Source organism: Pezoporus flaviventris, unplaced genomic scaffold (genome assembly GCF_033815535.1).
Source record: "Pezoporus flaviventris isolate CSIRO_AGI_PZ_B2104156 unplaced genomic scaffold, CSIRO_AGI_Pfla_v1 ptg000006l, whole genome shotgun sequence".
Taxonomy (NCBI): Eukaryota; Metazoa; Chordata; class Aves; order Psittaciformes; family Psittacidae; genus Pezoporus; species Pezoporus flaviventris.
The window spans coordinates 20,216,457-20,242,493 of record NW_026892554.1 but is presented as its reverse complement, the minus strand read 5'-3'; the positions used below and the strand labels follow the sequence as shown (position 1 = coordinate 20,242,493).

Here is a 26,037-nt window from a genome sequence, read left to right as displayed (position 1 = left end):
CTGGGCTGAGCCGGGCACACCTGCACAAACAGCATCAGGGAGCGGGCCTGCCTCGCTTTATTATTGCACTTTCCATGGGGAATGGGAAGGAAATCTCCTCTGGCAGCTCCCGGGGGCAGCTGAGGGCCGGAGGAGGAAAACCAAACACCTCCTTGCTGTGGTTGTCCCATTGCGAGGCAACCACGGGGGGCAGGAGATGCCAAAGTGCTGGCTCAGCAAAAAGCCTCCGGATGGGGACACTTTGGTGCCCTTGTTGTGACAAGGGGACATTTGCAGGGTGCTGAGGCCGGGTCCTGCCAAAGCGGTTTGACCCTTCGCTGAGGCGAAAACCAGGCCTGAGACCCTACAATAACAACGGGGGCCGTGCAGGGCGAGCTGCACGGTGGGGGAAAGTCCAGCTTCCCATTGGGAAAGGAGTCGGGTTTCTCTCTGGAGCGTCCAAGAACTTATTCTAAACACCAGCGGGGAGGAAAAGCTGGTTTATAAACGATGGCAAATGTTCCTCCCGCGAGCGGGACGCGGCCAGGGCTCTTTCCCATCACCTTTGTTAGGATCCATGGTTTTAAGGATGGGGGGGGAAGCTTTTCCAAGCTCTCCCGGTTTCCCCTTGGTGTGTGCAGCCCCCCCCCCCGGGTATTACATCAGCAGCGATGACCAAGCAAGCGGGGCAGGAAACGAGCTCCAATGGAGTGACGTGATCCCTCGAGGGAAGGCAGGCCAAGAAACAAGGAGGCATTGTTCTTGTAGCCCGTGGAAAAAGAGGGAGAAAAGGGGAGGAAAAGGGGAAAGAAAGGGGAAATGGGAAGCTGGCCGGGTGTAAACAGAGGAGCCGGTGTGGCTGGAGCCCCCTGGTCCCTTGCAAGGAGATGGGGACACGGATAAGGATGATGAGGGGTGAGGATGGAGATGGGGATGCAGAAGGGGATGAGGAACAGGGGTGAGGATGAGAATGGGCATGGAATGAGAAGTGAGGATGATGTCGGGGATAGGGATGAAAATAGGGATGGGGATGGTGAAGGGATGAGGATGGGGATGAGGGCTAGGATGGGGATGAGCATGATGATGGGGATGAAGAAGTGGATGAGAATGTGGATAGGGATTAGGATGGGGATGGAGAAGGGGATGAAGGGTGAGGATGAGGATTAGGGTGAACATGGGGACACAGAAAGGGATGAGAATGAGGACAAGGATGGGAATGGAGATTAAAGCAGGGATGAGGATGGGACAGACCGGAAAGCTTGCAGGAAGGAGGGATGCTCATGGTAAGCAGAGGTCGCTATGGAGCAGGGCTTGGCTTTGCAGAGGGCTGTGAGGAGGGAAACTGAGGCTTGGAGTGCCTGGGAGCATCCCCACCCTCTTCCTCCATCCTGGTCCCTCTTGAGGGGCTGATTCCAGCTGCTTGCCAGGCCGGAGGCTGTGAAGGATCCTTTGGGGGTGCGAAAGGGAGTTGTTGGGCTCTTTTGGAACGCTTTTGGAAAGTGAGGCAGCCCCGGCCTGTCCCTCTGGCTGTTTCTGTGTGTCCCCAGCTCATTTTGGGAGGTTTGTTTGGGAATTACAGGAGAGGAAGGATAATGGTGTGGGAGGGGAGCAGAGGGGGGTGGGGTTAGCAGAGCCCCCACTTTCACCCCTATTTTGGGGTGAAACTCAGGAAACAGGGCAGGAAATAGGGACCCCACATTTCTGGGGGAGGGGTGTGGAATCATGTCACCCCCTGCCCCTGCTGCCATAAGGATGGGAGCCAGGGGGCTCGGGGGGGGGGACCCCAATAACTCTTTGCAGAGCAGCCAGGGCCGGGTGGAATCGCTTCCAGGAGGCCGGGTTGAGCAATCCCTCTGCAGGAAAATGGAGGCTTGGGATTTGACAGAGGGAGCCAGGGGGGAGAGGAGGGGAAGGGAGGATCCGCAGCTTGGGATTGAAACAGCATGGGGGTGGCCCAAGCAAAACGACCCCACGAGGCTGGGGCCGGCTGCTTCCAGAGGGGGCTGCTGCATCCCCAAGGGCTGTTCCCATCTTCCTGCAGGGCTCCCCGACTTGGTGCCAGATCCCAACTATGTGCAAGCATCCACTTACGTGCAGCGAGCTCACCTGTACTCCCTGCGCTGTGCTGCCGAGGAGAAGTGTCTGGCCAGGTAGGAGCAGCTGTGGGGCCAGGGGGACATGGGGGGATAGAGCCGGGACTTGGGGGGACAGAGCGAGGAGTTGGGGTAAGGGGGGAGCTGGAGAGGAGAGATGTGAGGGTGGCTGGGGGATGTGTTGATGGGGAGGAGGATGGAGGGTGGAGAGGGGAAGGAAGGGAAGGATAGGGAAAAGGAAGGGGAAAGGGAAGAAGGATGAAGGAAAAGGATGGAGGAGAGAAGGAATGGGGAAAGGGAAGGATGGGGAACAGGAAAGGGGGAAAGGAAGGGGAAGGAGGGGGAAGGATGGAGGAGAGAAAGGAAAAATAGGGAAGAGGAAAGGGGAAAGGAAAAGGAAGGATAGAAAGGAGGGAAGGGGAAAGAAAAGGTATAAGGAAAGGGAAAGAGAAGGGAAATGGAAGGGGAATGGAAAGGGAAGGATAGAGAAGAGGGAGTGGGAAAGGGGAGAGAAGAATAGGGAAAAGGAAAGGGAAATGGAATGGGGGGGAAGACAGAGAAGGAAAGGGGAAAGAAGAGGAAAGAAGAAAGGGGAAGGGGACGAAGGATGAAGGAGACGAGAAGGAAAGAGGGAAGGGGGAAGCAAAGAGCTGAGGGAAGCTTGATGCAAAGCACAGAGCACAGAGCAAAGGAGGCCAAAGGGAGGCGTCTGGTGGGTGCTGCAGGGCCGGGACCTTCTCTCCCCTCCTTCTTCTTCCCGAATTCCCCTTCCCATGGAGGAAACGCCGGGGGTTTTCCTCCTCAGGGGCACTGGGGGTCTCCTGTTCCCCGGGGCGGGGGACAGAAGCAGTGACCCTGCGGTGTCCCCAGCACTGCCTACACCCCGGAAACCACCGACTACGACGTGCGGGTGCTCCTGAGGTTTCCCCAGCGTGTGAAGAACCAGGGCACGGCCGACTTCCTGCCCAGCCGGCCCCGGCACAGCTGGGAATGGCACAGCTGCCACCAGTGAGTGTCCCCAGGCCCCTCTGCCCATCCCACTTTGGAGGCTTCCGAAAGGACATTCTGCCCCTTCTGTGGCTTTGCCTTGAGATCTCTGGGGTTGAGGGGGGCATCACCTAATTCACTTCTTTAGCCCTAAAGCCACCGGGGTCCTGCAATTAATAGAATCATGGAATCATAGAATGGATTGGGTGGAAGGGACCTTAAAGCCCATCCAGCTCCAACCCCTGCCACAGGCAGGGACCCCTTCCACTAGAGCAGCTTGCTCCAAGCCCCTGTGTCCAACCTGGCCTTTAACACTGCCAGGGATGGGGCAGCCACAGCTTCTCTGGGCACCCTGTTCCCATATGTCCCCAGGGAGGAAGCTTGAAAGCTGGTGTGGAGCCAGGGTTGATGGTGACCCCCCAAAATCAGAGCTGGGGAGGGAGGGGATGATGCCATTGGGGGGGGGTGTCACTCTGTCTGTCCCTCCTTTTCCCTCCCCAGGCACTACCACAGCATGGATGAGTTCAGCCACTACGACCTGCTGGATGCCACCACGGGGAGGAAGGTGGCTGAGGGCCACAAGGCCAGCTTCTGCCTGGAGGACACGACCTGTGACTTTGGCAACCTGAAGCGTTACGCCTGCACAGCCCACACCCAGGTTCATTGCGGGGATGCTCAAGGAGCATCTTGGGGCGTCATCATATCCCCCCCCCCTCCCAGCACACCCTGAACCTCCTTTTGTCCCTGCAGGGCTTGAGCCCGGGGTGCTACGACACCTACAACGCTGACATCGACTGCCAGTGGATCGATATCACCGACGTGCAGCCAGGGAATTACGTCCTAAAGGTGGCCGGGGTTGTTGGGGGGAGACTTCTGGGGGCAAACAGTACCAATTTGGGGTCACCTTGGGATCTCCTCAACCAAGGGGTGCTCAGGCGTTGGCACAGGCTCCCAGGGCAGTGATGGAGTTACCCTCCCTGCAAGTGTCCATGTAGATGAGGCCTTCAGTGCCATGGGTTAGTGGTAGCCTTGGCTGTGCTGGGAATGGTTGGACTGGATGAGCTTAAAGGGCTTTTCCAACCTGGTTGACTCTGATTCTGTGGTTGAGTTTGGGACCGCGCACCTATTTCGGTGCCATCCCCTTCACATGGGTTTAGGTGCTTCTCATCCCCGCTCTCACTAAGTTTTACAGTGTTTTCCTTTCCCTTTCCCCCGCTTTTAGGTTCAAGTGAACCCCAAATACATCGTCCTGGAGTCGGACTTCACCAACAACGTGGTGAGGTGCAACATCCACTACACCGGGCGCTACGTCTCCACGACAAACTGCAAGATTTCCCAGTAAGGAGATGTCTGTTTGTCCTCTCTCCATCTGCCCTTCTCTGCTCTCTTAGCCATCAAAACCCCCCAGGTATAGGGCTCAGGCCCCTTTTTCCTCCCTTTTATCCAGTTTTTCTCCTTCAGCAGCAAAAAGAAACTGGATTTGGCGAGTGGGGGAGCTGGGGGTTGATGTCTCACTCCCTGTATACTGAATTTCCTGGTTATTCCAGGGAAGAAGGAAGATGACTTTTAAGAGACCCCCCCCCACCCCCACCCCTTCTGCCTTTAAAATAGCATTTTTAAATCTTTTCCTAAATGCATTCCCCAAATCCTGGGATTATTTTTCTTCTTTCCTTTCTGTCTCCTTCCAGACCTTGATGGGAGCAGGGCCAGAGGGACCTCACCTGCCCCCACCTCTGTCCCCCTCTCAACACAGTGCCTGAGCTGGCTCCTCTGTCCCACCAGAGCCCATCAGCAGCTCCTCGAGACCCCCCAGAAAGAGAGAAATCCCCCCCACCCCCCCATTTCTTCATGTTAAGAGGAGGGGAAGCAAGAATGAGTCTTTGAAATAGTTTTTATACTTAACTTTTCCTTAATCTTTTGGGTTTTATCCCATTTCCTAAGGGAAACCAATGCTGGAATAAAGGCAGGGGCCCATAAATGCTGTATAAGGGACGTAAATCGCATATTAGCAATAGAAAGCTCTGTAGTCTTTAACCCCTTTGGCATCTTTTTATTGGGGGGGGGGGGCAGCGGGGGTGTCTCCGGTGATGCCACCTCCTTGGGAGGGGAGGAGACAGCCTGGATTTGGAGGTGCTGCCCGGGCAGGGATGCTCTGGTTGCTTCTGGGACCAAAGGTGCTGGGAATCCTGTTGCCTTAATGCAGGGCTCGCTCTGTCTGTCTGGAAACAAGGACGGAGTCCTTGAGATGACTGGAAACCATGGGGTGGATTTTTTATGATTATTATTGATATTTTTATTATTTTCACGAGCTTTAAAACCAGAACTCATTAAAACACGTTGCTTTGGAGAGCTTGGCGTTTAACTGAGGGCGCCGCGGCCCACTGATGGATGTCCCCAACACAAAGCGAAGGGAAAGCTGTCACCTCCTTCACAGGGGCCTTTATTTAACTCTGGGTGCTGGGGAGCACAGGGCACATGGGATGAGGGGGATGGGAAGGATGTGCTCCTCAAGACACCCCAAGTGCTCCTCGCTGCCCTGGCTGGGGTGGGAGGCACGGTCACCTTCTTGGGTGACATCCGTTATGCTTTGGGAGCCACAGCCTTGACATAAACTCCTGCCCCCGCCCCTTTATCCTCCCCCCTTCCTCCTGTCCCTCCAACCCCTGTCTCCCCATCTTCTGCCCCCCTCATCACTCGCCCCCATTCGCAGCCGCGAGAGACCGGTGATGGCCGTGCCCCGGAAGCCCCAGCCCGGAGGACCTCGTTGGCGGCCCTCGGCTCTGGGGACTCCAACATCCCAGGCACGGGGCGGAGCGAGGAGCCGGCAGCGGCCGCCCCGAGCCCGGGTGAGGGGCGCGGGGAGCCCGCGGGGCTGGACCGAAACCCCCGGGACCCTCCACCGGCCCCAGCGCCACGGCGGGGTCTCGGCCCCGGCCCCCGGGGGCTGCTCTGCACACACCGTACGTGTGCTCAGGGAACACCGCTGCAGCAGCGCCTCCGCTACCGCCCGCAGCCCCAGCCCCGCACCGCATCCGCACCCGCGGCACCTCCGCTCCCTGCCCGCGGGGCGGCAGCACCGGCACCGGCACCTCCGCCAATCACGGCCCGCCCCTTGCGCGCCCCGTACATCTCCGCCCAATCCGGGCCCGTCCTTTCGATCCAGCCCCGCCCCTCCCGGCTGCCCCGCCCCGCAGGCCCCGGTGGCAGCGCGGCCGCTCCTGGTAGCGCGGGTGCCCCGCTCCCGGAGAGCTCCGGGCCGGAGGGGCCCCGGCAGCGCGGGGTCGCGGCCACCTGAGGCGCTTCCGGGCTCTGGGAGCTTGAACGGGCACCGGGAGCGGCCGCTCCCGCCAGCACTGCCAGGCCCCGCGGCCGCCACTCCGGTCTGGGACCGCCCTCACCCGGCCCAGCCAATCCGAGGCCCGCCAGAGCGCGTCCGTCTACACTGCACCCAATCGCGCCCCGCCTCTTCAATCCGGTCCCGCCCCTCCCGTGTCCGGTCCAGCCCCGCCGCTCCCCTTCCCCGTAGGCCCCGATCCCTTCCCTCCGCGGAGCCGCAGGGGTCGCGGTGCCGCTGCCGTGGGCCCTTGGGGCGCTGTTGGGCCCCGGGGAGGGTGAGCGGGCGCTCTGCAGCGGGGCCGCTCCCGGTGCCCGCCCGAGCCCCCAGAGCCGGGGCTCAGTGGAGTGCGGGGACGGAGCATCCGCGCCTCCGGGAGGGGCGGGGCTGGATCGAAAGGACGGGCCCGGATTGGGCGGAGATGTACGGGGCGCGCAAGGGGCGGGCCGTGATTGGCGGAGGTGCCGGTGCCGGTGCTGCCGCCCCGCGGGCCGGGAGCGGAGGTGCCGCGGATGCGGTGCGGGGCTGGGGCTGCGGGCGGTATCGGAGGCGCTGCTGCAGCGGTGTTCCCTGAGCACACGTACGGTGTGTGCAGAGCAGCCCCCGGGGGCCGGGGCCGAGACCCCGCCGTGGCGCTGGGGCCGGTGGAGGGTCCCGGGGGTTTCGGTTTCCTCCCCGGCGCCCCTCACCCGGGCTCGGGGCGGCCGCTGCCGGCTCCTCGCTCCGCCCCGTGCCAGGGAGGGAGCCGGGGTTTGGTCTGCAGCCCCACAGCATAGAGCGCCCGGGGCGGCCCCGCTCACCGCCGCCAGCGACGTCCTCCAGGGTGGGGATGCGGGGGTCCTGGCACGGCCCCAGGGTGCGATCGCAGAGGGAGCAGCACGGACGCGTTTGTCGTTCCATGGCTTTATTTGGCTTTCGCTCTACGCTCACGCCGAGGCACGGACGCACCTCGTGCGCCCCACAGCGACGGCCAGCCCCACAGCGGCCAGCCCCACTGCGACGGCCAGCCCCACGCCGGCCACCACGCCTATCAGCCACATCTCTATGCCGGGCATCGCTGTCGCGTCACCTGCAAAACCAAGGGGGGCTGTTAGGTCTTGTCACCGGGGCTATGCCATAGAGCTGGGGCCATGCCGTGGGGCTGGGGCCATGCCATGGGGCTGGGGCCATGCCATGGGGCTGGGGCTATGCCATGGGGCTGGGGCCATGCCATGGGGCTGGGGCCAGAGGGGACTCACCGTGACCTCCCTCCTGCTGCTCCCCCACAACATCTGGGACCCTCGAGAGGAGAACGGGGCCGATGACCACGTCGGCTTCAGCCTCTTTCCCTGGGGAGGAAGCAGCGATGAGGCGGGTTTGTCCCACAGCCCTGGGTGTCCCCTCTGTCCCCATAGGGCCCTCACCCTTGGCATCGTGGCGGCGGAAGCGGCGGCCCGGCCATCGCTCCAGGGGGTTGAGCCTGCGGGACTGCGCCGGGGACTCGCAGTTCCCGGTCTCGCAGCAGCTGCAGATGTCCCGGGTGCCTTCCACGGGGGCCCAGCTGGAGCAGGGGGCGAGCATCGTCACCAGAGCCCCCACCAGCACCCACGGAGCATTCTTGCCCCCCAGGTCCGTGCTGCCCCGCTGGGGCTGTGGGGTGCTGGAGGGGACCTGCCCGTTTGTGCCCTCATCCCGGTGTGGTGCCTACTCACGTGTTTCTGGCTTTGTTGAAGGAGCAGGCTTTGTTCAGGGGGTCCGGGGCTTGTTCCGCTGGGGTCACCTTCAGGTGGCAGGTGATGTAGATCTGCAGGGGGGGCAAGGGAGAGAGGTGGGGACCTGCTGGTGGGGGGACACCGGCTCGGGGCCAGCGGGGGACACTCGCAGCCTTACCAGGTTCCTGGTGTCCCCCGCGAACCTGAACACGTCGATCCTGAAGCGCAGCATGTCCTCACGGGGCCGGGGGGTGATGAAGGCAGAGCTGGTGTCGTCCGACCTCCCATCAACCAGGCACCTGGGGAGGGACGGGAGGCGGGGGTCAGCATCCTGCTGGGTGCCCCCGCAGCGCTGCTGCAGGCTGGGTCCCTGGGGCTCACCCGTTGAAGTCAATGATGGAGTAATGGGGTGAGGAGTCGGTGCCGGGGCTCAGGGCAGCCACACAGCTGTCCACGAACAGCCGCAGCGGCACGTGGCTCTCGGTGCCCACCTCCGCCTGGATGTTGAGGATGTCACCCAGCTGGAAACCAGTGAAGGGTCTCTCGGCGCTCCAGTCCTCTGCAAGGCAAGGGGTGACGGGGGGGTCCTGTGGGACCAGAGCCAAGGCCCATCCCAAAAGCAGGAGCACTGGTGTGCATCCCTGAGCTTCCCCATACTGGGACAAGGGTGGAAACCCCCCGTACAGCTTCCCACCTACCATTCATGAGGCGCAGGGAGAACACCAGCCTCTCCTCTGCCGACAGCGTGGAGCTGAAGGGAGCCCAGGTTGGCCGGATGGCGTTGCTGCTCACATTCTCCCTCCTGGGCAAGGATAACGGGCATCATTGCACAGCCCCATGCTGGTCCCCGTGGATCCCCTTGGGTAGCAGGGGCAGGGAGGCCTCACCTGGGGTAGTGGCACTCGATGGGGATGACGGCGGGGTTGTTGCGGATGATGACGGGGTTGCTGGCAGGGCTGGGGTCATAGTTGAGGAGCGTGCGGTAGATGAGGGAATCTGGCGTGATCTGAGCAGAAAAGCATTGGGAAGCTGTCAGAGAAAACAACCCCCAACTGGGAAATGCCAGGGAAAGCCAAAGAAAGGGAAGGAAAAGGGATGGAGAAGGAACCCTGCTCCTTTCTCAGTGAGCTCAACTTCCCAAAGGGCAAAACCACGAGCAAAGTGGGTCTGATGGGGAGGCTTTGCCACCCCCACAGCATGTCTCCAGCTGTGGGGAAAATGCTTTGGTCTGGGGGAAATACCCACGTACCCTTCCCCTGGGGATGGTCCTCACTGGTGCTCTGCATCCCGAACCCAGAGCATCCCCCAGCATCACTGTGCCTGGTCCCAAAGCCTGGAGCTGCTCCCGGAGGAGGATCCCAAAGGGGCTCCCAGGCAGGATCCTGGAGCCGGGGGCGGGGGGGGTGAAGGTCTTACCTGCACGACGCTGCCGCACTCGTGGAGGCCGGCGGTGAAGACGACGGAGTTCTGGTTCAGTGAGGAATGCTTGCACGCTGCTGGCCCCAGCGTCAGGTCGGCCGCGTTGACCAGGCGCCCGGTGCCAAAGAGGTCCCTGTTCACCGTCACCACCAGCTGAGCCTCCTGGCACTGCACCACCACCGGCTGGCTGCTGGAGATGGATCGGGAATGGGGGTCTTCCAGCCAGGACCAGGCATGGGGGTCTGCCTGCACCCCCCGGCTCGCCAGGTCAGCCCAGGAGAAGTCCCAGGGAGTGTAGGCAGCCACCTCGCCTGCTGCCCAGCACAGAAGAGTGAGGATCAAGCCGCTTCTGGGTCCCATCCTTCCCTCTTCCAGCAAACCCTGGCACGGAGAGCCCAGGCTGCTCCTCCAGCCTTATATCCCCCCCCAGCAGCATGAGCTGTCCGCCCCTGGGCTCCCGCTTGGGGACCAATGGTACCCAAAGGCCAGCCCTCGTGGGCGCAGGGAGAGGTGAGGCATCACCCCGTCATTTCCGGGGTTCTGGGACCCCCCGTTCCTGGGCTGCCCAAGGCGAGAGAAAACGTCTTCGTCAGCCTCTTTGGGCAGTTGTTTATAAAACTCAGCAGAGGCTGGAGACGGGGAGACTGGTACAAAGGGACTTGTTTAGGTTAGAATGTGATAAGGGGGGTTTCAAGGCTGCTGGGGAACTGGCAGAGCAGGAGAGCAGGGTCCGTGATCCCGATCCGGGTGTTTCCCATCCCTTACGCAGGGACCGTTCCTGCCCGGCGCCATCGGCCCCCCTGGGACTAAGGTTTTCCGCTTGGATGCTGATGTGCTCGCAGCTCCAGCGCAAACTGGGGCTTTACACATCCCCCCGCATCCCATGTGGGACCGGGATGCTCGGTCAGCGGCAGCTGACGGAGAGCCCTCACCACTGACACTGTTCTCAGCCAGGGCTGAACAAGCCCCGTTGCAGCACTGAGGTCATCGGCTGCAGAGCCAAAACCTCTCATTTTTTCCTCTTTGCTGCCCTTCCCCAGCTCTTTTGCTTGTGTTTGTTTTGTTGCCCTCAAGGAAATGAACTTGGAACAGCAGAAGCTGGAGGTGAGGCCCTCTTCTCATGACTCCCTTCCCCATGCGCAGCATCCCAGCCTGTATCCCGTCCCCTGTGAGTTCCTCACAGCTGGAGAACAGGGAAAGCTGCTTAAAAAGACACCATCTATGTTTTCAAGCCTCATAACTGGGGGCTCTGGCCCTTCTTTTGAGTGTCTTTAACTCTTTTTCCCTGCCAGGGAATGCAAGCATCCCATTGGCTCCCTATGAGGGATGCTCTGTTTCATACCCTGAATCCCTCTCTGTCCTTTGGGATGTCCCTGGCAGGCCTCAGTGACAGTGGAAAGCCTCTGATTTGGATGTCTGAGTTGAGCCATTTCAGGGAAAATGAAAAGAAATGGAAAGGTTTTGGGGCAGACATGGGCCAGCTTGCTCCTAGCAGGAATCCCACCAGCTTTGGAGTTAAGTCTGGCTCAGCATCCCCAAAACCACCCATGTGCAAGTATAAAACCTTCTGCCTTTCCCTTAGTAGCCAATGCCCCAGCCCTGCTGTTGTCAGTGGTCCAGGCCTTCTCCTTCATGTTTAAAGTACCTTGAGCTTGGCACTGGCGTAGGCATGCCAGGGATTCCTGAGCCCATGCGTCACAGAGATAACGGCAGTGGGTGATGCTGTATCGGTGAATAAGCTGCTACCCCACAGCCAGCAGGAGAGCATCGCTCCTCGGCTGGGTCCTTGATTGCAAGGACGATGGGAGATGCCTGGCCTCACTCCACTGCATCCCAGAGAGCCACAGCTCAGGGGCCAGCTTAGGCTGTGGGCCTTTGGGTACCAGGGTTTGATCCCAGCAGGAGAATAAATCCCTCTGATGGGTCACCTTGTGGCTATAGCTCTCACATTAGCAAAGGTGATTCCCAGGTGGAGAAACACACCCAGGCCCAGGGCAGAGGAGGTGTTTATGTATGAAGAAGGGGATTTCTGCTCCCTGATTAGGAAGGAGCAGCTGCCCTGTATTCCAAGCACAAGATGACACTGGCCGTGGTCCAGCACCACTGGGAAAGAGCATGGGCTCCGGTTTTTGATGGAGACAGAGACCACAAGGTCCCAGGGCCCTGAACCAGCAAAAACCCCAGTGCTTTCCCCCAGTTGTGTAAAGGAGACATTAAAAGAGAGCTCAGTATTCCTCCTAACAAAGTTTTAAGTCAAAACTTGAGGTCAGTGCTGCCATTGAGCATCACCGGAGCCAGTGATGCTGTCCAGGAAGCCAGAAAGCATTTCCACATCCCAAAGTTCTTTGTAGGCCAGATTTGGCTGATATTTGTCTTCGTTTCTGGAGCCAGCTGAGGTAGTTTGAGTGATTGGGACAGCCAGGAAGATGCTGAGCAAGAAGGAATCAGTTACATGAAGATTAAAAATTGCTCCTACCCTTTTTGTCTCCAAATGAATTTTACTATGAAACACTGACATCTGATCCTGCGACTGAAATAGTAGATTTCTATTTAAGAAAGCTCCTAATTCTGTTAAAATTATCTTCATCTTCTCATTACTTTAATTTAGGATAATAATCCAAACAGTTGCCGATGATTAAATCCATTTTAGTAGCTGTGTTTCCTAAATGCCAGTTACTGGGTTTTGGTTTAATATGGCACCTTATTTACATCTTGCTAAGCTTTTTTACTGCATGGGTTTGCTGTGTTGCATGAAACTAATTGTAAGGTTTTTTTATTTACTTTGTGCTCCTTCAGATGCTTTTTCATAACTTTTGGGTTTCAGGAAAAACTCCTTCACTGAAAGGGTGCTCAGGCCTCTGGAACAGGCTTCCCAGGGAAGCGGTGGAATCACAGACACTGAAGTGCTCAAAAACCATGGTGCTGAGGTCCTTAGTGACACGGGTTAGTGGTGAGCTTGTCAGTCAGGGGGTAACGGTTGGACTTGATGATCTTAAAAGGCTTTTCCAACCTAGCTGATCCTATGACTCTATTTAACATGGCAGCAGCCACAACTCATGGGCTGCAAGGTTGAGGTTGGGTGAGGAAGTGCTGCCCTGGGTTGAGGGGGAATCTTCACCTATGGCCAGTGCCAGCCTGATACAGCCAGTGTTGGACTTGGATCACTTCCACCCCTGTTTCCATGCTCTGCTCTCCTCCTCTCCCTTCTGCTCTAACAGCTCTCAGAGGATGGTGAGGGCTTCCCCCAAAAGCTCCTATCTCACTGCAAGGGAAGGACCAAGCTCTCCCAACAAGGGATGGGGGATGAAGCCATGCCCAATCCCCGCTCCAAATCACTGCAGCTCCCTGATCCAGCCCCCAACTAGTTTTGCCATGTTGAGGGAGGGCTAACCTGCTTTTAGAACCGTGAGCAACCAAACCAACAGCAAGGGAAGGGATGGGACAGTGACCCAAAGGCTCAAACCCATCTTGGCACCTTGTACCAAAGGGATCCCAGAGCAAAGTGACATCCAGCAAAGGGCATCTGGCTGAGGAGCTCCAAGGGTGCTGGCTGAGACCCAAAGACACCAGCTTGCACAGGATACCACTTTCCTCTGTGCTCCATGACCAAACGAGCTCCCCATGAGCAGGCCAAGAGGTGGCACAAGTCCTGATTCTACGATTCCTGCCCTTTGCAAACCAGCTCAAGGAGCAGCCGTGCCCCAGCTCCTCACAGGGCTCAGTTTTCCCTGAATCCAGCCCCCTGGATGAGCTCCAGCAGCAAACACTGCAGCTCCAGCTGCTCAGCTGGGCTAGCTCCCACCGATGCCTAAAGCAGGAGCCTCTCCCAGGTCTCGGGGTTGAGGCACGAACATCTTGGCCATTACAGCTCCTGTGCTAAGCAAAGAGCCCAAATTCCACAGGAGAAGGAAGAAGCAAAGCAAACACGACCCAGGCATGGCAGAAATCTCCTTTCTGGAAGGGGGGGGAAGCAGGGCAGGAATTCCAGCCCCTGCCCCAAGGACTGTTTATCCACGTCAGCCAAGGCTTGTTGCATAGAACTATGTGTAAACAGTCCTTGGGGCAGGGATTGGAATTCCTGCCTGTGGCCTAGGACAATCCCTCAAGTCATGCTCCCTTCCTCAGCCAGCAAAGCTCTATTTCCCTCCCCAAACCAGCTTCTAGCAAGTTGGATTAAGCTCTCATTGAATAAGGGGTTACCAGGATGGAGCTGACCCAAGCAGCCGCACAGAGAGGCAGAACTCCATGCTTGTACAGACAAGGAAAGGCATCTGGGTAGTGCTTTGTGTTGACATCCAGTTGCCAGCTCTGTTCATGGGGGTGTAAAGGCTGTACAGAGCTCTGCTGAGAGCATGGGGGGCAGGAGAAAGATGCTTCAGTTGGGTTTGGAGGGGCAAAGCAGCACACTTACAGTTAGCATGAAGGTCTGGCTGCCGCGCCAAGAAGACTTCTTCACTCAATCTCTCAAGTCATTCAACTTGCACTTTATTATTGGAGGTGGCATCTGAACTAAACAGGGTTGCTGGGCTTCCGGCAGGCAGCCAGAGCTCCTACAACAGCGAGGAGCACAATGACCAAACCAGCAACCATGGCCAGCCCCAAAACCATCCACAACTGGGCTGCACCTAGGAAGGAGAAGCAAAGAGGTGATTATGGCCAGAGCCAGGGCCTGCCACACAAGCCTTCCCCTCCCCTGGCTTTGCCCTACCTTGTGAAGGCATCCTCCTAGCTGGGTGATGCTGCCAGCTGTGGATGAAGAGGGGTCCCACTGCAACATCTGCTTCTTTCACCAAGGGATCTGGAAGGGAGGACCTTTGAGCACCCAACCTCATTTGAGCATCCTGGATTAGCCAAGGGGTAGCGAGGCGGCCCCAAGCCAGTAACCACGATGGGGACAAAGGCACACCGAGACATACCAAGCTGGGAGGGCAGCGCTCTCCGGGCACGTCCCCCTTGCCATCGGGATGGAGCATGGGGTCTCCTGGAGTCCCTGGCCGAGCCACAGCTCCTCATCTCGCAGCAGGAGCACACATCCCGGGTGCCTTCCACAGGGGCCCAGCTAGGAGAGAGCCCAGTGACCAGCCCATCCGATGGTGGGAACCCCTCATGGGCTTCAGGGCCTCAAAGGAGGCATCCAAACCCTCCCACCCGGATCCCACCCCACCTTCCCCAGAGGTGGCACCACAGGAGAAGCCCCAGCTCTTCACCCAAGCTGCTCCAGCTACTCACAGGCTGCTGGCTTTGTTGAAGGAGCAAGCCTTGTTCAGAGGGTCTGGAGCTTGGTCAGCCAGGGACACCTTCAGGTGGCAGGTGATGTAGACCTGGGGAGAACAGGGGCAGGGTTCAGCTCTCCTTTGCCTTTATGGCTTCCCTATGCACCGTGAAGCTGGCTTCCAATGGGAGCACCGACATCCCAGGGCAGCTCAAGGCTCTCTTTGCTTCAAGCCACTTGAAGCTTCAGCTATTGAAGCCCATCAGAAGGGTTCATCTTGGCCAGTATCAGAACTGATCTCCAAGGGAGATACTTGGTGCAGAGGGCCAAGCTCCTTGAGTATGCTCCAATGTATGGCCTCACTCATACATTGCCATGAGGCCACTGCCTTGGGAAGGCAGTTCCAGAGGCCACAACCCCATTTAGATGAGGGAATTCGCTTGCTTTAGGAAGGATTTACCAGGTTGTTGGAGTTTCCTGCAAACTTGAATGCATCTACTGCGAACTGCAGCACATCCTGCCTGGGCCTCGGGGATATAAACGTCGAGGTGGCATCATCCAGCTGCCCATCCACCAGGCACCTGGACACGAGAGGATCCCACTTTCAGAGCTGCCGTAGCCTGCAGAAGGGTGCTCTTCAAGTAAGGACACAGCCAGCTCTTACCCACTGAAGTCAATGAAAGCATATTGGGGGGAAGAGCTCCTGTCTGGGGTTGGGGTGGCCACACAGGTGTCCACAAAGAGCCTCAGAGGTGCGTGGTTCTCCATGGCGACACCAGCTTGGAAGTGCAGGACCTCTCCCAGTTGGAATATGGCAGAGGCTCTCTCAGCACTCCAGTCATCTGGAAGGAGAGAGGTCACCAGGCACTGCTGAATGGGCAGCCAGCTTGGGAGGGAAGCAGTGAACAGGCCCTGGGTACCCACCCAAACCGTACCAAACCCAGCGCCCCAGGAGCGCTGCGGTGACACCAGCACCATCCGATGGAAGCATGACCACCTCAGAGGTCTGCACCAGGAGACCCTCACCAAAACCTACCGTTCATGAGCTGCAGGGAGAAGGGCAGCTTCTCCTCGGAGGACAGGGTGGAGAGGAAGGGTACCCACGTGGGCTTGACACCATGGCTGCTCACGTTGTCCCTCCTGGGGAGGGATGCTCACGGTTAGATCCTCATGGCAGCAGAAGGGCTTGCTTGGCCCTCACCTGCCTCAGCTCACCTTGGGTAGTGGCACTCTATGGGAACCACGGCAGGGCTGGTGCGGATGATGATGGGGTTGCCAGGAGGAACTGGGTTGTAGTTTAAGCTTGTACTGTAGACCAGAGCATCGGGGGTCACCTGGGGAAAGAGAACACCCAGGCATCAGGAGCCCTGATCTTCGGGCCACATGCACAGAGCAGCACACTGAAGCCTGGAGACAGCACCGAGATGGACATCAGCCAGTAGAACACGGGCTGGATGCAGGCGAGTGGCCCTCATCCTGCTGCAGGGATGTGAAGCTGCTCCAGCACAGCCTCTGCTCAGCAGCAGAGCTGTTCAAGCCAGTGCCCCAGTTTTCCCTTCTCGTTTCCATGGCCCAGAACAACAGGCAGGAAAGTGTCACCCCCAGGATATCAGAGCTGGGGGGAACCTGCTCACCCTCACGGCACCAAGCCTCTCCCAGGGGAGCAAGGCCACTTCCAGTTCAAGTCCTTCATGCTACACCGAGGCAGCATCCCGTGCTGGCTTGCTGCAGTGGCTCCCAGCATCAGGTCATCTGGGCCCCCCCCTCGAGGTGGCAGCACCAGCATAGAGAGTCCTGGAAGACTTCAGTACCTCTGTGCTGGGCAGGATGAACACTTCCCCGTCCCTTGTGTACCCTCCCCGAGTCCAACTATAGCACAACCCCTGCCGGTCATAGGATGGTTTGGGTTGGAAGGGAGCTTAAAGCTCACCCAGCTCCAACCCCTGCCACAGGCAGGGACCCCTTCCACTAGAGCAGCTTGCTCAATCTAAACCATTCATAAAAGGGCTCCCTGCTAGCCCCGAGCAAAGTGCTTTGGGACTCGGGAGGAGGGGGGAAGGCAAGAAGGAGCAGCATAAATCCTTTCTGCTTATGAAAATGGATTTCTTCCCCCAACAATCAAGCAAAACTAATTAGAGCCAAAGGGCTGGTTCCTCTGCATCTGATTATGCCCCTGTAGGATCACTCAGGTTGGTGGGAGTCCCAGGCAGAGGAGGATTAGAATCGCAGCCTGGTTTGGATTGGAAGGGACCTTAAAGCTCACCCAGCTCCAACCCCTGCCACGGGCAGGGACACCTTCCCCTAGAGCAGCTTGCTCCAAGCCCCTGTGTCCAACCTGGCCTTGAACACTGCCAGGGATGGGGCAGCCACAGCTTCTCTGGGCACCCTGTGCCAGCGCCTCAGCACCCTCACAGGGAAGAGCTTCTGCCTAAGAGCTCATCTCAGTCTCCCCTCAGGCAGGTTCAAGCCATTCCCCTTGGCCTGTCCCTGCAGGCCTGATAACGGCCCCACTCCAGCATCCGAAGTCTCAGCATCCCACAGCACCGAGGTGCAAGCCAAGAGATGACCCCCACCCAAAGGCTCCAGCCCCCCCCAGCCTTACCCTGAGGGTGCTGCCACACTCGTGCAGCGCAGCCACGAAGGTCACGGTGCTCTCAGCATCGCTCTGGGCCCCCGGCCGGCACCCAGCCGAGCCCAGGCTCAGCTCCGCAGCCCGGACCAGGCGCCCCGTGCCAAAGAGGTCCCTGTGCACCGTGACCATCACCTGCGCCTCCTGGCACCGCACAGCCACAGGGTGCGGCGGGGCTGCAGCCTGCAGCTGGGACACGTCCACCCATGCCCAAGGCTGGGAGAAGGAATGGGGATAGCCCAAGGAAGGATCCTCTCTGTACCGCCATAGCTCAGCCTCCCCCCTAAAGAAGTCCCAGGGGTTGTAAGCAACAACCTCCCCAAGCAAAGAGCAGAAAAGAGCAAACCCCAGACAGCTTCCAAGCCTCATCCTGCCTACCAGGGTCCAGCACAAGCTGCAACTGCTGCCCAGGGACCCTTTATAGCTAGTCCCAATGCAGGTGATGCTTGCCACACAGCCCATAAGGGTAACTGCCAACAGCTGAGAGCACCCAGGTCCTTAAGGAACCATTGGTGGGCTCTAATGAGCTAATGAGGTGGTGGGTTGGGTCCCTCACCCATGGGAGGGATGCTGAGTTTACTGTGCAGCCAACTGCGTGTTTCCACTTGGTTTTGGTAACAACCAGCCCTGTAAGACCCACAGAGATGTGACCCACCTCCAGACTGCACATCCCACCTCCAGACTGCACATCCCACCTCCACACTGCACATCCCACCTCCACACTGCACATCCCACCTCCGCACTGCACATCCCACCTCCAGACTGCACATCCCACCTCCGCACTGCACATCCCACTTCCAGACTGCACATCCCACCTCCGCACTGCACATCCCACCTCCACACTGCCCATCCCACCTCCAGATTGCACATCCCACTTCCAGATTGCACATCCCACCTCCACACTGCACATCCCACCTCCAGATTGCACATCCCACCTCCGCACTGCACATCCCACCTCCACACTGCACATCCCACCTCCAGACTGCACATCCCACCTCCACACTGCCCATCCCACTTCCAGACTGCACATCCCACCTCCACACTGCACATCCCACCTCCACACTGCACATCCCACCTCCGCACTGCACATCCCACCTCCAGACTGCACATCCCGCTTCCAGATTGCACATCCCACCTCCACACTGCCCATCCCACTTCCACACTGCCCATCCCACTTCCACACTGCACATCCCACCTCCACACTGCACATCCCACCTCCAGATTGCACATCCCACCTCCAGACTGCACATCCCACTTCCAGACTGCACATCCCACCTCCACACTGCACATCCCACCTCCACACTGCACATCCCACTTCCAGACTGCACATCCCACCTCCACACTGCACATCCCACTTCCAGATTGCACATCCCACCTCCACACTGCACATCCCACCTCCGCACTGCACATCCCACCTCCAGATCATGGGGGATGATGCTTTCCCAAGGGAAACCCACTCTTCAGCTGCCCAAACTGGTCCCTGTCCCCAGCTCCTTCAGGGCGGTGATGATCCTCATGGAGCTGCTCGTATCAGCTGGGGCACTCCTGGATGTGAGGGAATCATGGATGGCATTTCTCTACCAAGCAAAATTGGTGGTTTTTTTTTTTTGAGGAAAAAGGGGCAATTCCAGTTCTAGTCATATGGAAGAATAAAAGGAAAAGGGGGAATCAGGAGGAGATCCCCATCGGTTGCCCCGAACCACATCCTTGCTCCTGCAGGACCAGACTCCGCAGAGTGGTGTCCACACCAGCGCGGCCACCCATGTTTCCTTGTGTTTCCTTGTGCTTCCCGGGATTTTAGCAAAGGGGAGGAACACACGTGGCTGGTCAAGTGCTTCCTGCCCGGATTTGTCCCCTGGAGCCATCAGCTTCCTGGGCAGGATTGGTGTGGCAAGGAGCGGTAGTAAAATAATGACTAGAATAATCAGTATAGGGGTAATGTTAGAGCTATTAGGTATTAGAAATAATAATAACTATGATTAATTATAGTCATTAAAAATTAGAATGCTATTACGTAATTATAATTCTTACTAATGATAATTACAAATAATCATGGTCTCGAATCATTATGAGGATTAATGGGGCACAATGCTCGGCACAGTCCATCCCTTCCTGGGGTGGTTCGGCAGCAGGTTGTCCCCTCCTTGGTGCCCAGAGGGAGGGGACCAGGGCAGGTTCATGCAGCTGAACCCCCCCTGAGCTTCTTTATGCCTGCTGAGGGGCTGCACATTGGGAAGAGAAGCAGTTTGAGTGTGGAAGAGACACCAGGGAGGAGCATGGCATTGGATGGAGCCCTTGTCTAGGGGTTTAGAGCCCCTGCCTCTGGGTGAACAGTGGTGTGCTCATTGCTTTGCTTGGAGATGCAGGTGAGATGCCCATGAAGTAGCCACGGATGAATCAGGCCGGTTTGGCATGATTCAAACTGGACAGCTCACATCTCATGTACATGGGTCATCGTGCAGTGTGGGCTCAAGGGGCCACAGCATGCTGCAAAGCAACCATCACCACAGCACCCATACCCTGCACATCTGCCTTTTTGAGCAGGTGGGTGCTGTGGGAATGGAGAGCAAAAGGAAATCACTTGCAGTGCACAACAAATGCATGGGAAATGGTTTATTCCTTCTCCATCCGGAGGCAGGAGCCAAAGAGCAATGAGGTGCATCAAACAGTTCCTGGGCTGTCTTTAAGCTTGGAAAGCAAGGAGGAAAGAGGCAGGAAGATGATAAACCTGTGTGCCTGCTTAGGAGGTTCATATCCCAGCCCAGAGGGTTTGGATGCTACTGACCAAAGGAGCACTGACAGCTCTTTGGCTGCACTCATCCACTCCTCTTCGTGTCCTCCTCAGAGCTGTCCAAGCAGAGAATCTCTCTACCTGCCAAGGCAGATGTGTCACTTTTCGGATGCGGGGCTTTAATTCAGCCCTGCAGTGAGTACCAGGACTCGTAGTCCCCTCATAGGCACCACCAACCCTGCCCTGGGCAGGTCCTAGGCAGCCAGGGAGGAGGATGAGGAGCAACCAAGCCCTCAGGGCCCACAGCCAGCAGCAGCATCTCTCCCCTGCCAGCCCCAGAGCCAGGAGAGGGCTGGGCTCTGCTCCCAAGGAACAAGGGATGGGACAAGAGGAACTGGCCTCAAGCTGCACCAGGGCAGGTTTAGATGGAGCTGAGGAACAATTCCTGCCCCAAAGGGTGCTCAGGCATTGGAACAGGCTGCCCAGGGCAGGGCTGCAGTCACCGTCCCTGCAAGTGCTCACACAGCGTGGAGACGAGGCCTCAGTGCCATGGGTTAGTGGTGGCCTTGGCAGTGCTGGGGAATGGCTGGACTGGATGAGCTGAAAGGGCTTTTCCGACCTCATTGATTCAGTAATTCTGTGATTCCTTGAGGGGTCACCTCTTGAAGATGCTACTGAGGCCGAAATCCAGTGAGCTGCAAGCTGGGCTGCCCAGCCACCTGCCCGCTCATTCACCCATCCTCATCCCAAAGCCTTTCCTCTGGTTCTCCCATATGGGCCTGCTGCCTTCCCACCCATCCCAGACACATGCTGGCAAGGAAAGCAAAAGAAAAGAGTAGGACCACGCTGTTTCCAAGCACGTTATTGCCATACAGTAACGAGGGCTCATCTGGGGTGGATATGCTGCCTTCCCAAAGCCAGCAAAAGATCAATGCACCATTCATTCCATGAGGATTTATTGGCACAGCAGGATGAAATGGAGAGCCTGGTCTCCATAAGGGTATCCCAAGCAGCTGCAGCCCACGGCAAGCATCCTGGTTTGGAGCCCCTCACTTCCTCCTTCGCTTCCGAAGCCTGCTGCTGGGCTTCCCACCACGCTTGCTGCTCGTGGGGTGCCTTGACTTGGGATGCTCCTCCTCAGAGGCGGGGCTGGGGGACCCCGAGCGCGCTGGGCTCACAGGGGGGGAGGCAGGAGGGGAGCTCACACGGGACGGGGCTGTGGCAGCCACCGGGAGCAGCGGCTCCTGCCCCTGCAGGGTGCTGGGAAGCAGCAATTCCAGCACGCCAGAGGGCATCGATGGCCACTCCATGGCTGCGGGCTGGGGGTCCTGGGGGTTGCCCGTGGCCTGCAGCAAGGGGCCCACAGCCGAGGCGATGTTGGCCAGGGAGTGGGACATGGCCCGGATCTCCTGGGTCATGGACACCAAGTGCCTGTTTGCCCTGTGCTGAGCTTGCAGGAGGCGACTGCCCATCTTCAGGAGCTTTTCTGCCTGCTGCCTGTTGGACCTGGCCCAGCCACTGAAATCTTCCTGCAGCAAGGCCAAAGAGTCCTGGATGCTCCTGGGAAGAGGCACAGTGTCCCCATGGGCTGACCTGGCGTCCTTCTCTGCTTCTTCATCCCTCTGCGTCGGCAGGGCTGGAGATGTGGGTTGGGTGGGGGACACGTGCCCCCCCTGCCTTGGACACACGTGTGCTCTGCTGCTGGAGGGGTCTGATACGGGGGCACAGGGCTGCTGGGGGGCAGGCAGCCCCATGGGGAGACCTCCATGCGGTTGGTAATGCTCCCTGGAAGGCTCCAGGTGGAGGATCAGGGTAGTCCCATCTTCAGACACTGAGTCGCAGTGGGGAGCAGAGGTACCTGTTTTGGGAACGGGGGCTGAAGGGAGCAAGAGGGAGAATGAGGGCTCGGGGGGTCCTCCCAGCCTGCTTTGTGGGGTGGAGAGGGGAGGTGAAGGGACAATGCCCACCAGGACATCCCCCCTGGGCTGATGGACCATCCATAGCTATGCCACGAGCTACAGATGGTCCAGAGCTCATGAGTTTGCCCTGGGGAGCTCAGTGGCGAATGCCCACAGCAGGCCAAGGAGGACACTGGTCATAGCTCAGGTCTGAAGACAGCAGGAGGGGGATGGAGCAGAAGAACCCCACAAAGTCTCTTCACCCACTGCTTCCCACTGCCTGTTTCCTGGAAGGATTCTACCACCTTCTGACCCAACCCGGATCTTCCAGAGCACCATCCCTGCACATACCAACAGACACCAAGGCCTTCACCATTCCCAAACCTTCAGCATCTCCACCACACCGCTGCTGCCAAAGAGCTGGGGGAAGACCTGGGCAAACCCAGCAGTGCTCGTGGACCTCTTGCCATCCCTGTTAGGGAGTGCTCCCAGGGAACATTTCACCTCCTGGTTGGATGCACCACCCCGAGGTGGTAACCAACAGCCCAAAGGGGAATTGCCCCACATGTGGTTATGGACAAATGTTGAGCAAAGCCAAATGGGCTGGAGACATGAGGAGCAGAAGTGGTCATGGGCCAGCACGGTGCTTATGGTCCCTGAGGGACCTGCAGGTGTCACCAGCACAAACGTATCTCACAGAGGATGCAGAGCTGACCCAACCCTTCCACCCACTTCCTCCTTGCCACAGCAGCCTCTGTAAGCCCCAGTTCCAAGTGCCCCATCTCCATCCAGGTGCCACGCAGCTCCCTTATCCCTCAACCCGTGCCATGGCTCCATACCGAGCAATTCACCATGCTCCCTCCCTGTCAACCTGTGTTCGAGGGACTGCTGTACTCCACAAGACCAAGAGACAAAGGTGGATTTGGAACTCATGGATGCAACAACTGCATCCCAAACACCCTTGGGAGAGGTTGGATTGTGCCCATCACATGAGCAAAGGCTGAAGGCACAGGGCCATCAAGGCTCCACGTGGAAGGAGACCCATGGAGAATATGATCTAACCAGGGATTATAACCTTCAACTCTGCTTTCGGTCCCCCCCACATGAGCCCGCCTGGCCAAGCACCTCCTCACCTGCGTGCCCCTCGACGCGCTCCACCAGCGCCTGCAGCCTGGCTCTGCACTCAGCGAAGCCCACGGGCTGCGCTTGGCTCCTGACCGCCGCCCGCTGCAGGTCCTGCAGCGCGCCCTTGATGAAGGGCTGCATGTCCATCACCTCCTGCTCCGTGGCGTACAGGCCCATCTTCTCCACCAGCCGCTCGCCCGCCTCCATGCGCCGCAGCACCCCCTCCACGCGCTGCAGCTCCCGCGCCAGCTCCCGCCGGCCCTGCTCCTGCCGCGCCTCCAGCATCCCCAGCAGCTCCTCTTCCTCGCGCCGCAGCTCCCGCACCAGCTGCTCCACGCGCTGCCGGATCAGCTCCCGCAGCTCCCGCTGCGCCCGCTCCAGCCGCGCCGCCTCCTCCCGCAGCGCCGCGCACGTGGCCTCGAAGCCGCCGCGCCGGTGCCGCAGGGCGCGGGTCACGGTGCCCAGCTCCTGCTGCCGGCGCTGGGTCTCGCTGCGGATGTCGCAGAAGGCCGCGTGCCGGCTGTCCAGCAGCGCGCACGAGCAGCACAGCGCCTTCTCGCACTGCTGGCAGTAGATGCTGCGGGGACAAGCACAGCCACGGCGCCAGCTCGCACCCTGCCCCGCGCACCGGCACCTCCGCCACCCGCACCCCCGGCACCGAGGAGGCGCCGCGCTGGGGACGCGCCCGGCTTTAGGCTCCCCCCGGGCGGGAAGCAAGACCCGGGGTCACCCTGCGCGGGCTCCTGCTCCTCTGCCGCGCCGGACACGGCCGCTGCGCTCACTGCGCAGGAGCTGCGGATGGGAGGCAGCCGCCCGCACGCTGCAAGGGCCGTGAAGGAAGGGGCTCTCTGCCCCGCCGTGAGCGCTGGCTGGGGTTACGTATGAGAACAGAAGAGCAAAGAGCGTCTGATCTCCAGGAGACGCCTGAGGCAAGAATATAACAAGTGGCGAGGGGAGATCATCGTCCGTCCCTTACACACGTCCCGCGAGCCTTGGGAAGCAGCGGCCTAGGGACGCAGGGAGGCAGGGATTGCATCACGCCTGGCACCGGTGCTGGCCTCCACAGGTGCTCCAGCCCCTTCCCCTCTCGCTTGGACTTGCCCTTGAGGACGTTTAAACCTCGTCCTGCGCTGCACCCCTGCTGCTCCCCAGGTCCCCTCCAAGCTGGCCTGGCACCAGCAGCCAAGCCCACCCTCCTCTGCCGTCCAGCACAGCAGTGGAGCAATAGGCCTTCTTCTTGCTGAGCTCCACCAACCTCATCCTCCTTATCCTAGCAAGGAGCACCCCACACACTCCCCTCCTTTGGTCGACCCTGTCCCCACTCTCCCATCACCACCTTGAATCTGGCTCCATCCAAACCATCTGTGCCCTAGAACCCACCGGTCACTACTTCCCCCATCTCCTCCATGGCATGGTGAAACCAGGGCAGCAGAAGGACAGGGACACCCTGCTCAGTCCCGCCAGGGACTAGCCCAAAGAGAATCAACGCAGCTGGGGACAGGCCTCTTTGACCTACCTTACAGTTTGGTTCTTATGGGCCGGGTTGGAGCAGCAGAAGTTACTGGTCCTCCGGGTGCCCTCAAGGAAGTCTTTAGCAGACCCTGCCCTGATGTCCATCACCCTCTTGGCTTCGTGGCTCGCCAGATAGCGGTGATGGGCCTCAGAGCACGTGGTGCAGAGGAACTCCTCGCACTCAGAGCACCAGAACTCACTGGGTTTCTTGCAGTTGTCGCAGAACAAGTCATCTCCACCAATGATCTTCTTGTAGACCTTGAGCCTGGCCTGCAGGTTGATGAAGAGCAGGTTGTCCATGCTGGGAATGCCGCTGGCCTGCGGGATGGGCATCTGGCACATGGGGCACTGCCCGATGGGCTTGCTCTTGCTCAGGCAGCCAAGGCACAAGGTGTGGAGGCAGGTGAGGAGCTTGAGGTTGGGCGATTCCTGCCCGCAGCCCTCGCAAAGGATGAACTGGAAGTCATCTTCTAGGAGCTTGGGAAGGGAGAGAGGAAGAGCAGTGAGTGCAGGGGTGAGATTTAAGAGTTTATGAGACTAAACCTTGGGGGAGGAAGGTAACCCTCAGACCCTATTTAGAACTACCACTGAGCCACCAGCGATGCCCAGGCGCTATGAACAGGCCAGATGTGGCCCAAGCACCGTGGTAATGTTGGATGGAATGGCCTTGAGCACTTCCAGCCCTTGTAGCAAAGAGGCAACAGGACAGTTTCCTGGCTATGGGGCTGGGGGGGCTGCAATGCAGGGGATGGGGCACAGAGGAAACATGTACAAGGGTTCTGGAGAGAGACTCTTAGAAGGGCCTGTAGGGACAGGACAAGGGAAATGGCTTTAACCTGCCCAAGGGGAGACTGAGATGAGCTCTTAGGCAGAAGCTCTTCCCTGTGAGGGTGCTGAGGCGCCGGCACAGGGTGCCCAGAGAAGCTGTGGCTGCCCCATCCCTGGCAGTGTTCAAGGCCAGGTTGGACACAGGGGCTTGGAGCAAGCTGCTCTAGGGGAAGGGGTCCCTGCCCCTGGCAGGGGTTGGAACTGGAGGAGCTTTAAGGTCCCTTCCAACCCAAACCATTCCATGATTCCACGATCCAAAGCCCTCTGGATGTCACCCTGGCAGGGTGGGATCACCCTCCCCGTCCCCCCCGTCCCCACCCCTCCCTCCCACACCTATGCTTTGGCAGGAATGGGGCGCAGCATCCCAGAACCCTTACCCCCACCTCCCCGACCGCTTCCTGCTGGCCGGGACCCTCCGCAACCCGGAGCCCACCTCCCGCTCCACCCCGGGGGCAGCCGGCGCTCACCGGGGTGCCGGAGCCGGGCATGGCGGGGGGTGCAGGGCCGGACCAGGACCCCCCCCCCCCCCGCCGCTGCCCGCACTTTCGGTTCCTTCCGCGCCTCCCGCAACTCCTCCTCCTTGTCGGGGAGGAGCTGCG

At 59.2% G+C, this 26,037-nt stretch overlaps 4 protein-coding genes across 6 annotated transcripts in view; 1 reads left to right on the top strand and 3 right to left on the bottom strand.

Moving 5' to 3' along the window:
- Window positions 1–4,882, top strand: part of LOXL1 (lysyl oxidase like 1) — a 9,380-nt gene extending 4,498 nt beyond the window's left edge. Inside the window, exons 2-7 of the mRNA XM_061447349.1 lie at window positions 2,021–2,129; window positions 2,943–3,080; window positions 3,561–3,717; window positions 3,810–3,905; window positions 4,282–4,397; window positions 4,748–4,882. Of these exons, the coding sequence (XP_061303333.1) occupies window positions 2,021–2,129; window positions 2,943–3,080; window positions 3,561–3,717; window positions 3,810–3,905; window positions 4,282–4,397; window positions 4,748–4,754 (623 nt within the window). The 3' untranslated portion in view covers window positions 4,755–4,882. The remainder of the gene's footprint in view (window positions 1–2,020; window positions 2,130–2,942; window positions 3,081–3,560; window positions 3,718–3,809; window positions 3,906–4,281; window positions 4,398–4,747) is intronic.
- Window positions 56–18,883, bottom strand: LOC133266153 (zona pellucida sperm-binding protein 3-like). Its single transcript, XM_061447350.1, has 11 exons — window positions 18,760–18,883; window positions 17,318–18,019; window positions 15,931–16,049; window positions 15,752–15,855; window positions 15,380–15,557; window positions 15,176–15,296; window positions 14,733–14,824; window positions 14,420–14,562; window positions 14,212–14,301; window positions 13,988–14,128; window positions 56–68 (listed from the first exon to the last, which is right to left on the bottom strand). Exons 2-10 carry the CDS (start codon window positions 17,804–17,806, stop codon window positions 14,013–14,015), a joined length of 1,452 nt encoding a protein of 483 aa, XP_061303334.1. The 5' UTR covers window positions 17,807–18,019; window positions 18,760–18,883; the 3' UTR covers window positions 56–68; window positions 13,988–14,012.
- On the bottom strand, window positions 7,281–10,615 carry LOC133266154 (zona pellucida sperm-binding protein 3-like). Its single transcript, XM_061447351.1, has 9 exons — window positions 9,501–10,615; window positions 8,972–9,090; window positions 8,783–8,886; window positions 8,466–8,643; window positions 8,263–8,383; window positions 8,085–8,176; window positions 7,797–7,933; window positions 7,632–7,721; window positions 7,281–7,462 (listed from the first exon to the last, which is right to left on the bottom strand). The coding sequence occupies exons 1-9, from the start codon at window positions 9,861–9,863 to the stop codon at window positions 7,320–7,322; spliced, it is 1,347 nt and encodes a 448-aa protein (XP_061303335.1). The 5' UTR covers window positions 9,864–10,615; the 3' UTR covers window positions 7,281–7,319.
- LOC133266151 (protein PML-like) lies at window positions 18,808–26,037 on the bottom strand. 3 transcript variants are annotated; one of them, XM_061447348.1, is made up of 4 exons: window positions 25,906–26,037; window positions 24,615–25,087; window positions 23,107–23,675; window positions 18,808–18,921 (listed from the first exon to the last, which is right to left on the bottom strand). In XM_061447348.1, the coding sequence occupies exons 1-4, from the start codon at window positions 25,924–25,926 to the stop codon at window positions 18,905–18,907; spliced, it is 1,080 nt and encodes a 359-aa protein (XP_061303332.1). In that variant the 5' UTR covers window positions 25,927–26,037; the 3' UTR covers window positions 18,808–18,904. The 3 variants fall into 3 exon arrangements, with proteins under 3 accessions (XP_061303332.1, XP_061303329.1, XP_061303330.1); XM_061447345.1 differs by lacking the exon at window positions 18,808–18,921 and adding an exon at window positions 21,015–21,951; XM_061447346.1 differs by lacking the exon at window positions 18,808–18,921 and adding an exon at window positions 21,015–21,933.

Excerpts from the sequence above, each read along its gene's own strand:
- LOC133266151 (XM_061447345.1), bottom strand. The coding sequence starts at position 25,926 with ATGCCCGGCTCCGGCACCCCG. Across the intron at positions 25,088-25,905 it reads TGCCCGGCTCCGGCACCCCG|CTCCTAGAAGATGACTTCCA; the intron begins GTGAGCGCCGGC and ends TCCCTTCCCAAG. Across the intron at positions 23,676-24,614 it reads CATAAGAACCAAACTGTAAG|CATCTACTGCCAGCAGTGCG; the intron begins GTAGGTCAAAGA and ends TTGTCCCCGCAG.
- LOC133266153 (XM_061447350.1), bottom strand. The coding sequence starts at position 17,806 with ATGGGCTGTGTGGCAAGCATCACCTGCATTGGGACTAGCTATAAAGGG. Across the intron at positions 15,558-15,751 it reads CTCCCTGCAGCTCATGAACG|ATGACTGGAGTGCTGAGAGA; the intron begins GTAGGTTTTGGT and ends CTCTCCTTCCAG. Across the intron at positions 14,302-14,419 it reads AGCGCTGCCCTCCCAGCTTG|ATCCCTTGGTGAAAGAAGCA; the intron begins GTATGTCTCGGT and ends CCTCCCTTCCAG.
- LOC133266154 (XM_061447351.1), bottom strand. The coding sequence starts at position 9,863 with ATGGGACCCAGAAGCGGCTTGATCCTCACTCTTCTGTGCTGGGCAGCA. Across the intron at positions 8,384-8,465 it reads TCCATCATTGACTTCAACGG|GTGCCTGGTTGATGGGAGGT; the intron begins GTGAGCCCCAGG and ends GTCCCTCCCCAG. Across the intron at positions 8,177-8,262 it reads CGGGGGACACCAGGAACCTG|ATCTACATCACCTGCCACCT; the intron begins GTAAGGCTGCGA and ends CCCCCCCTGCAG.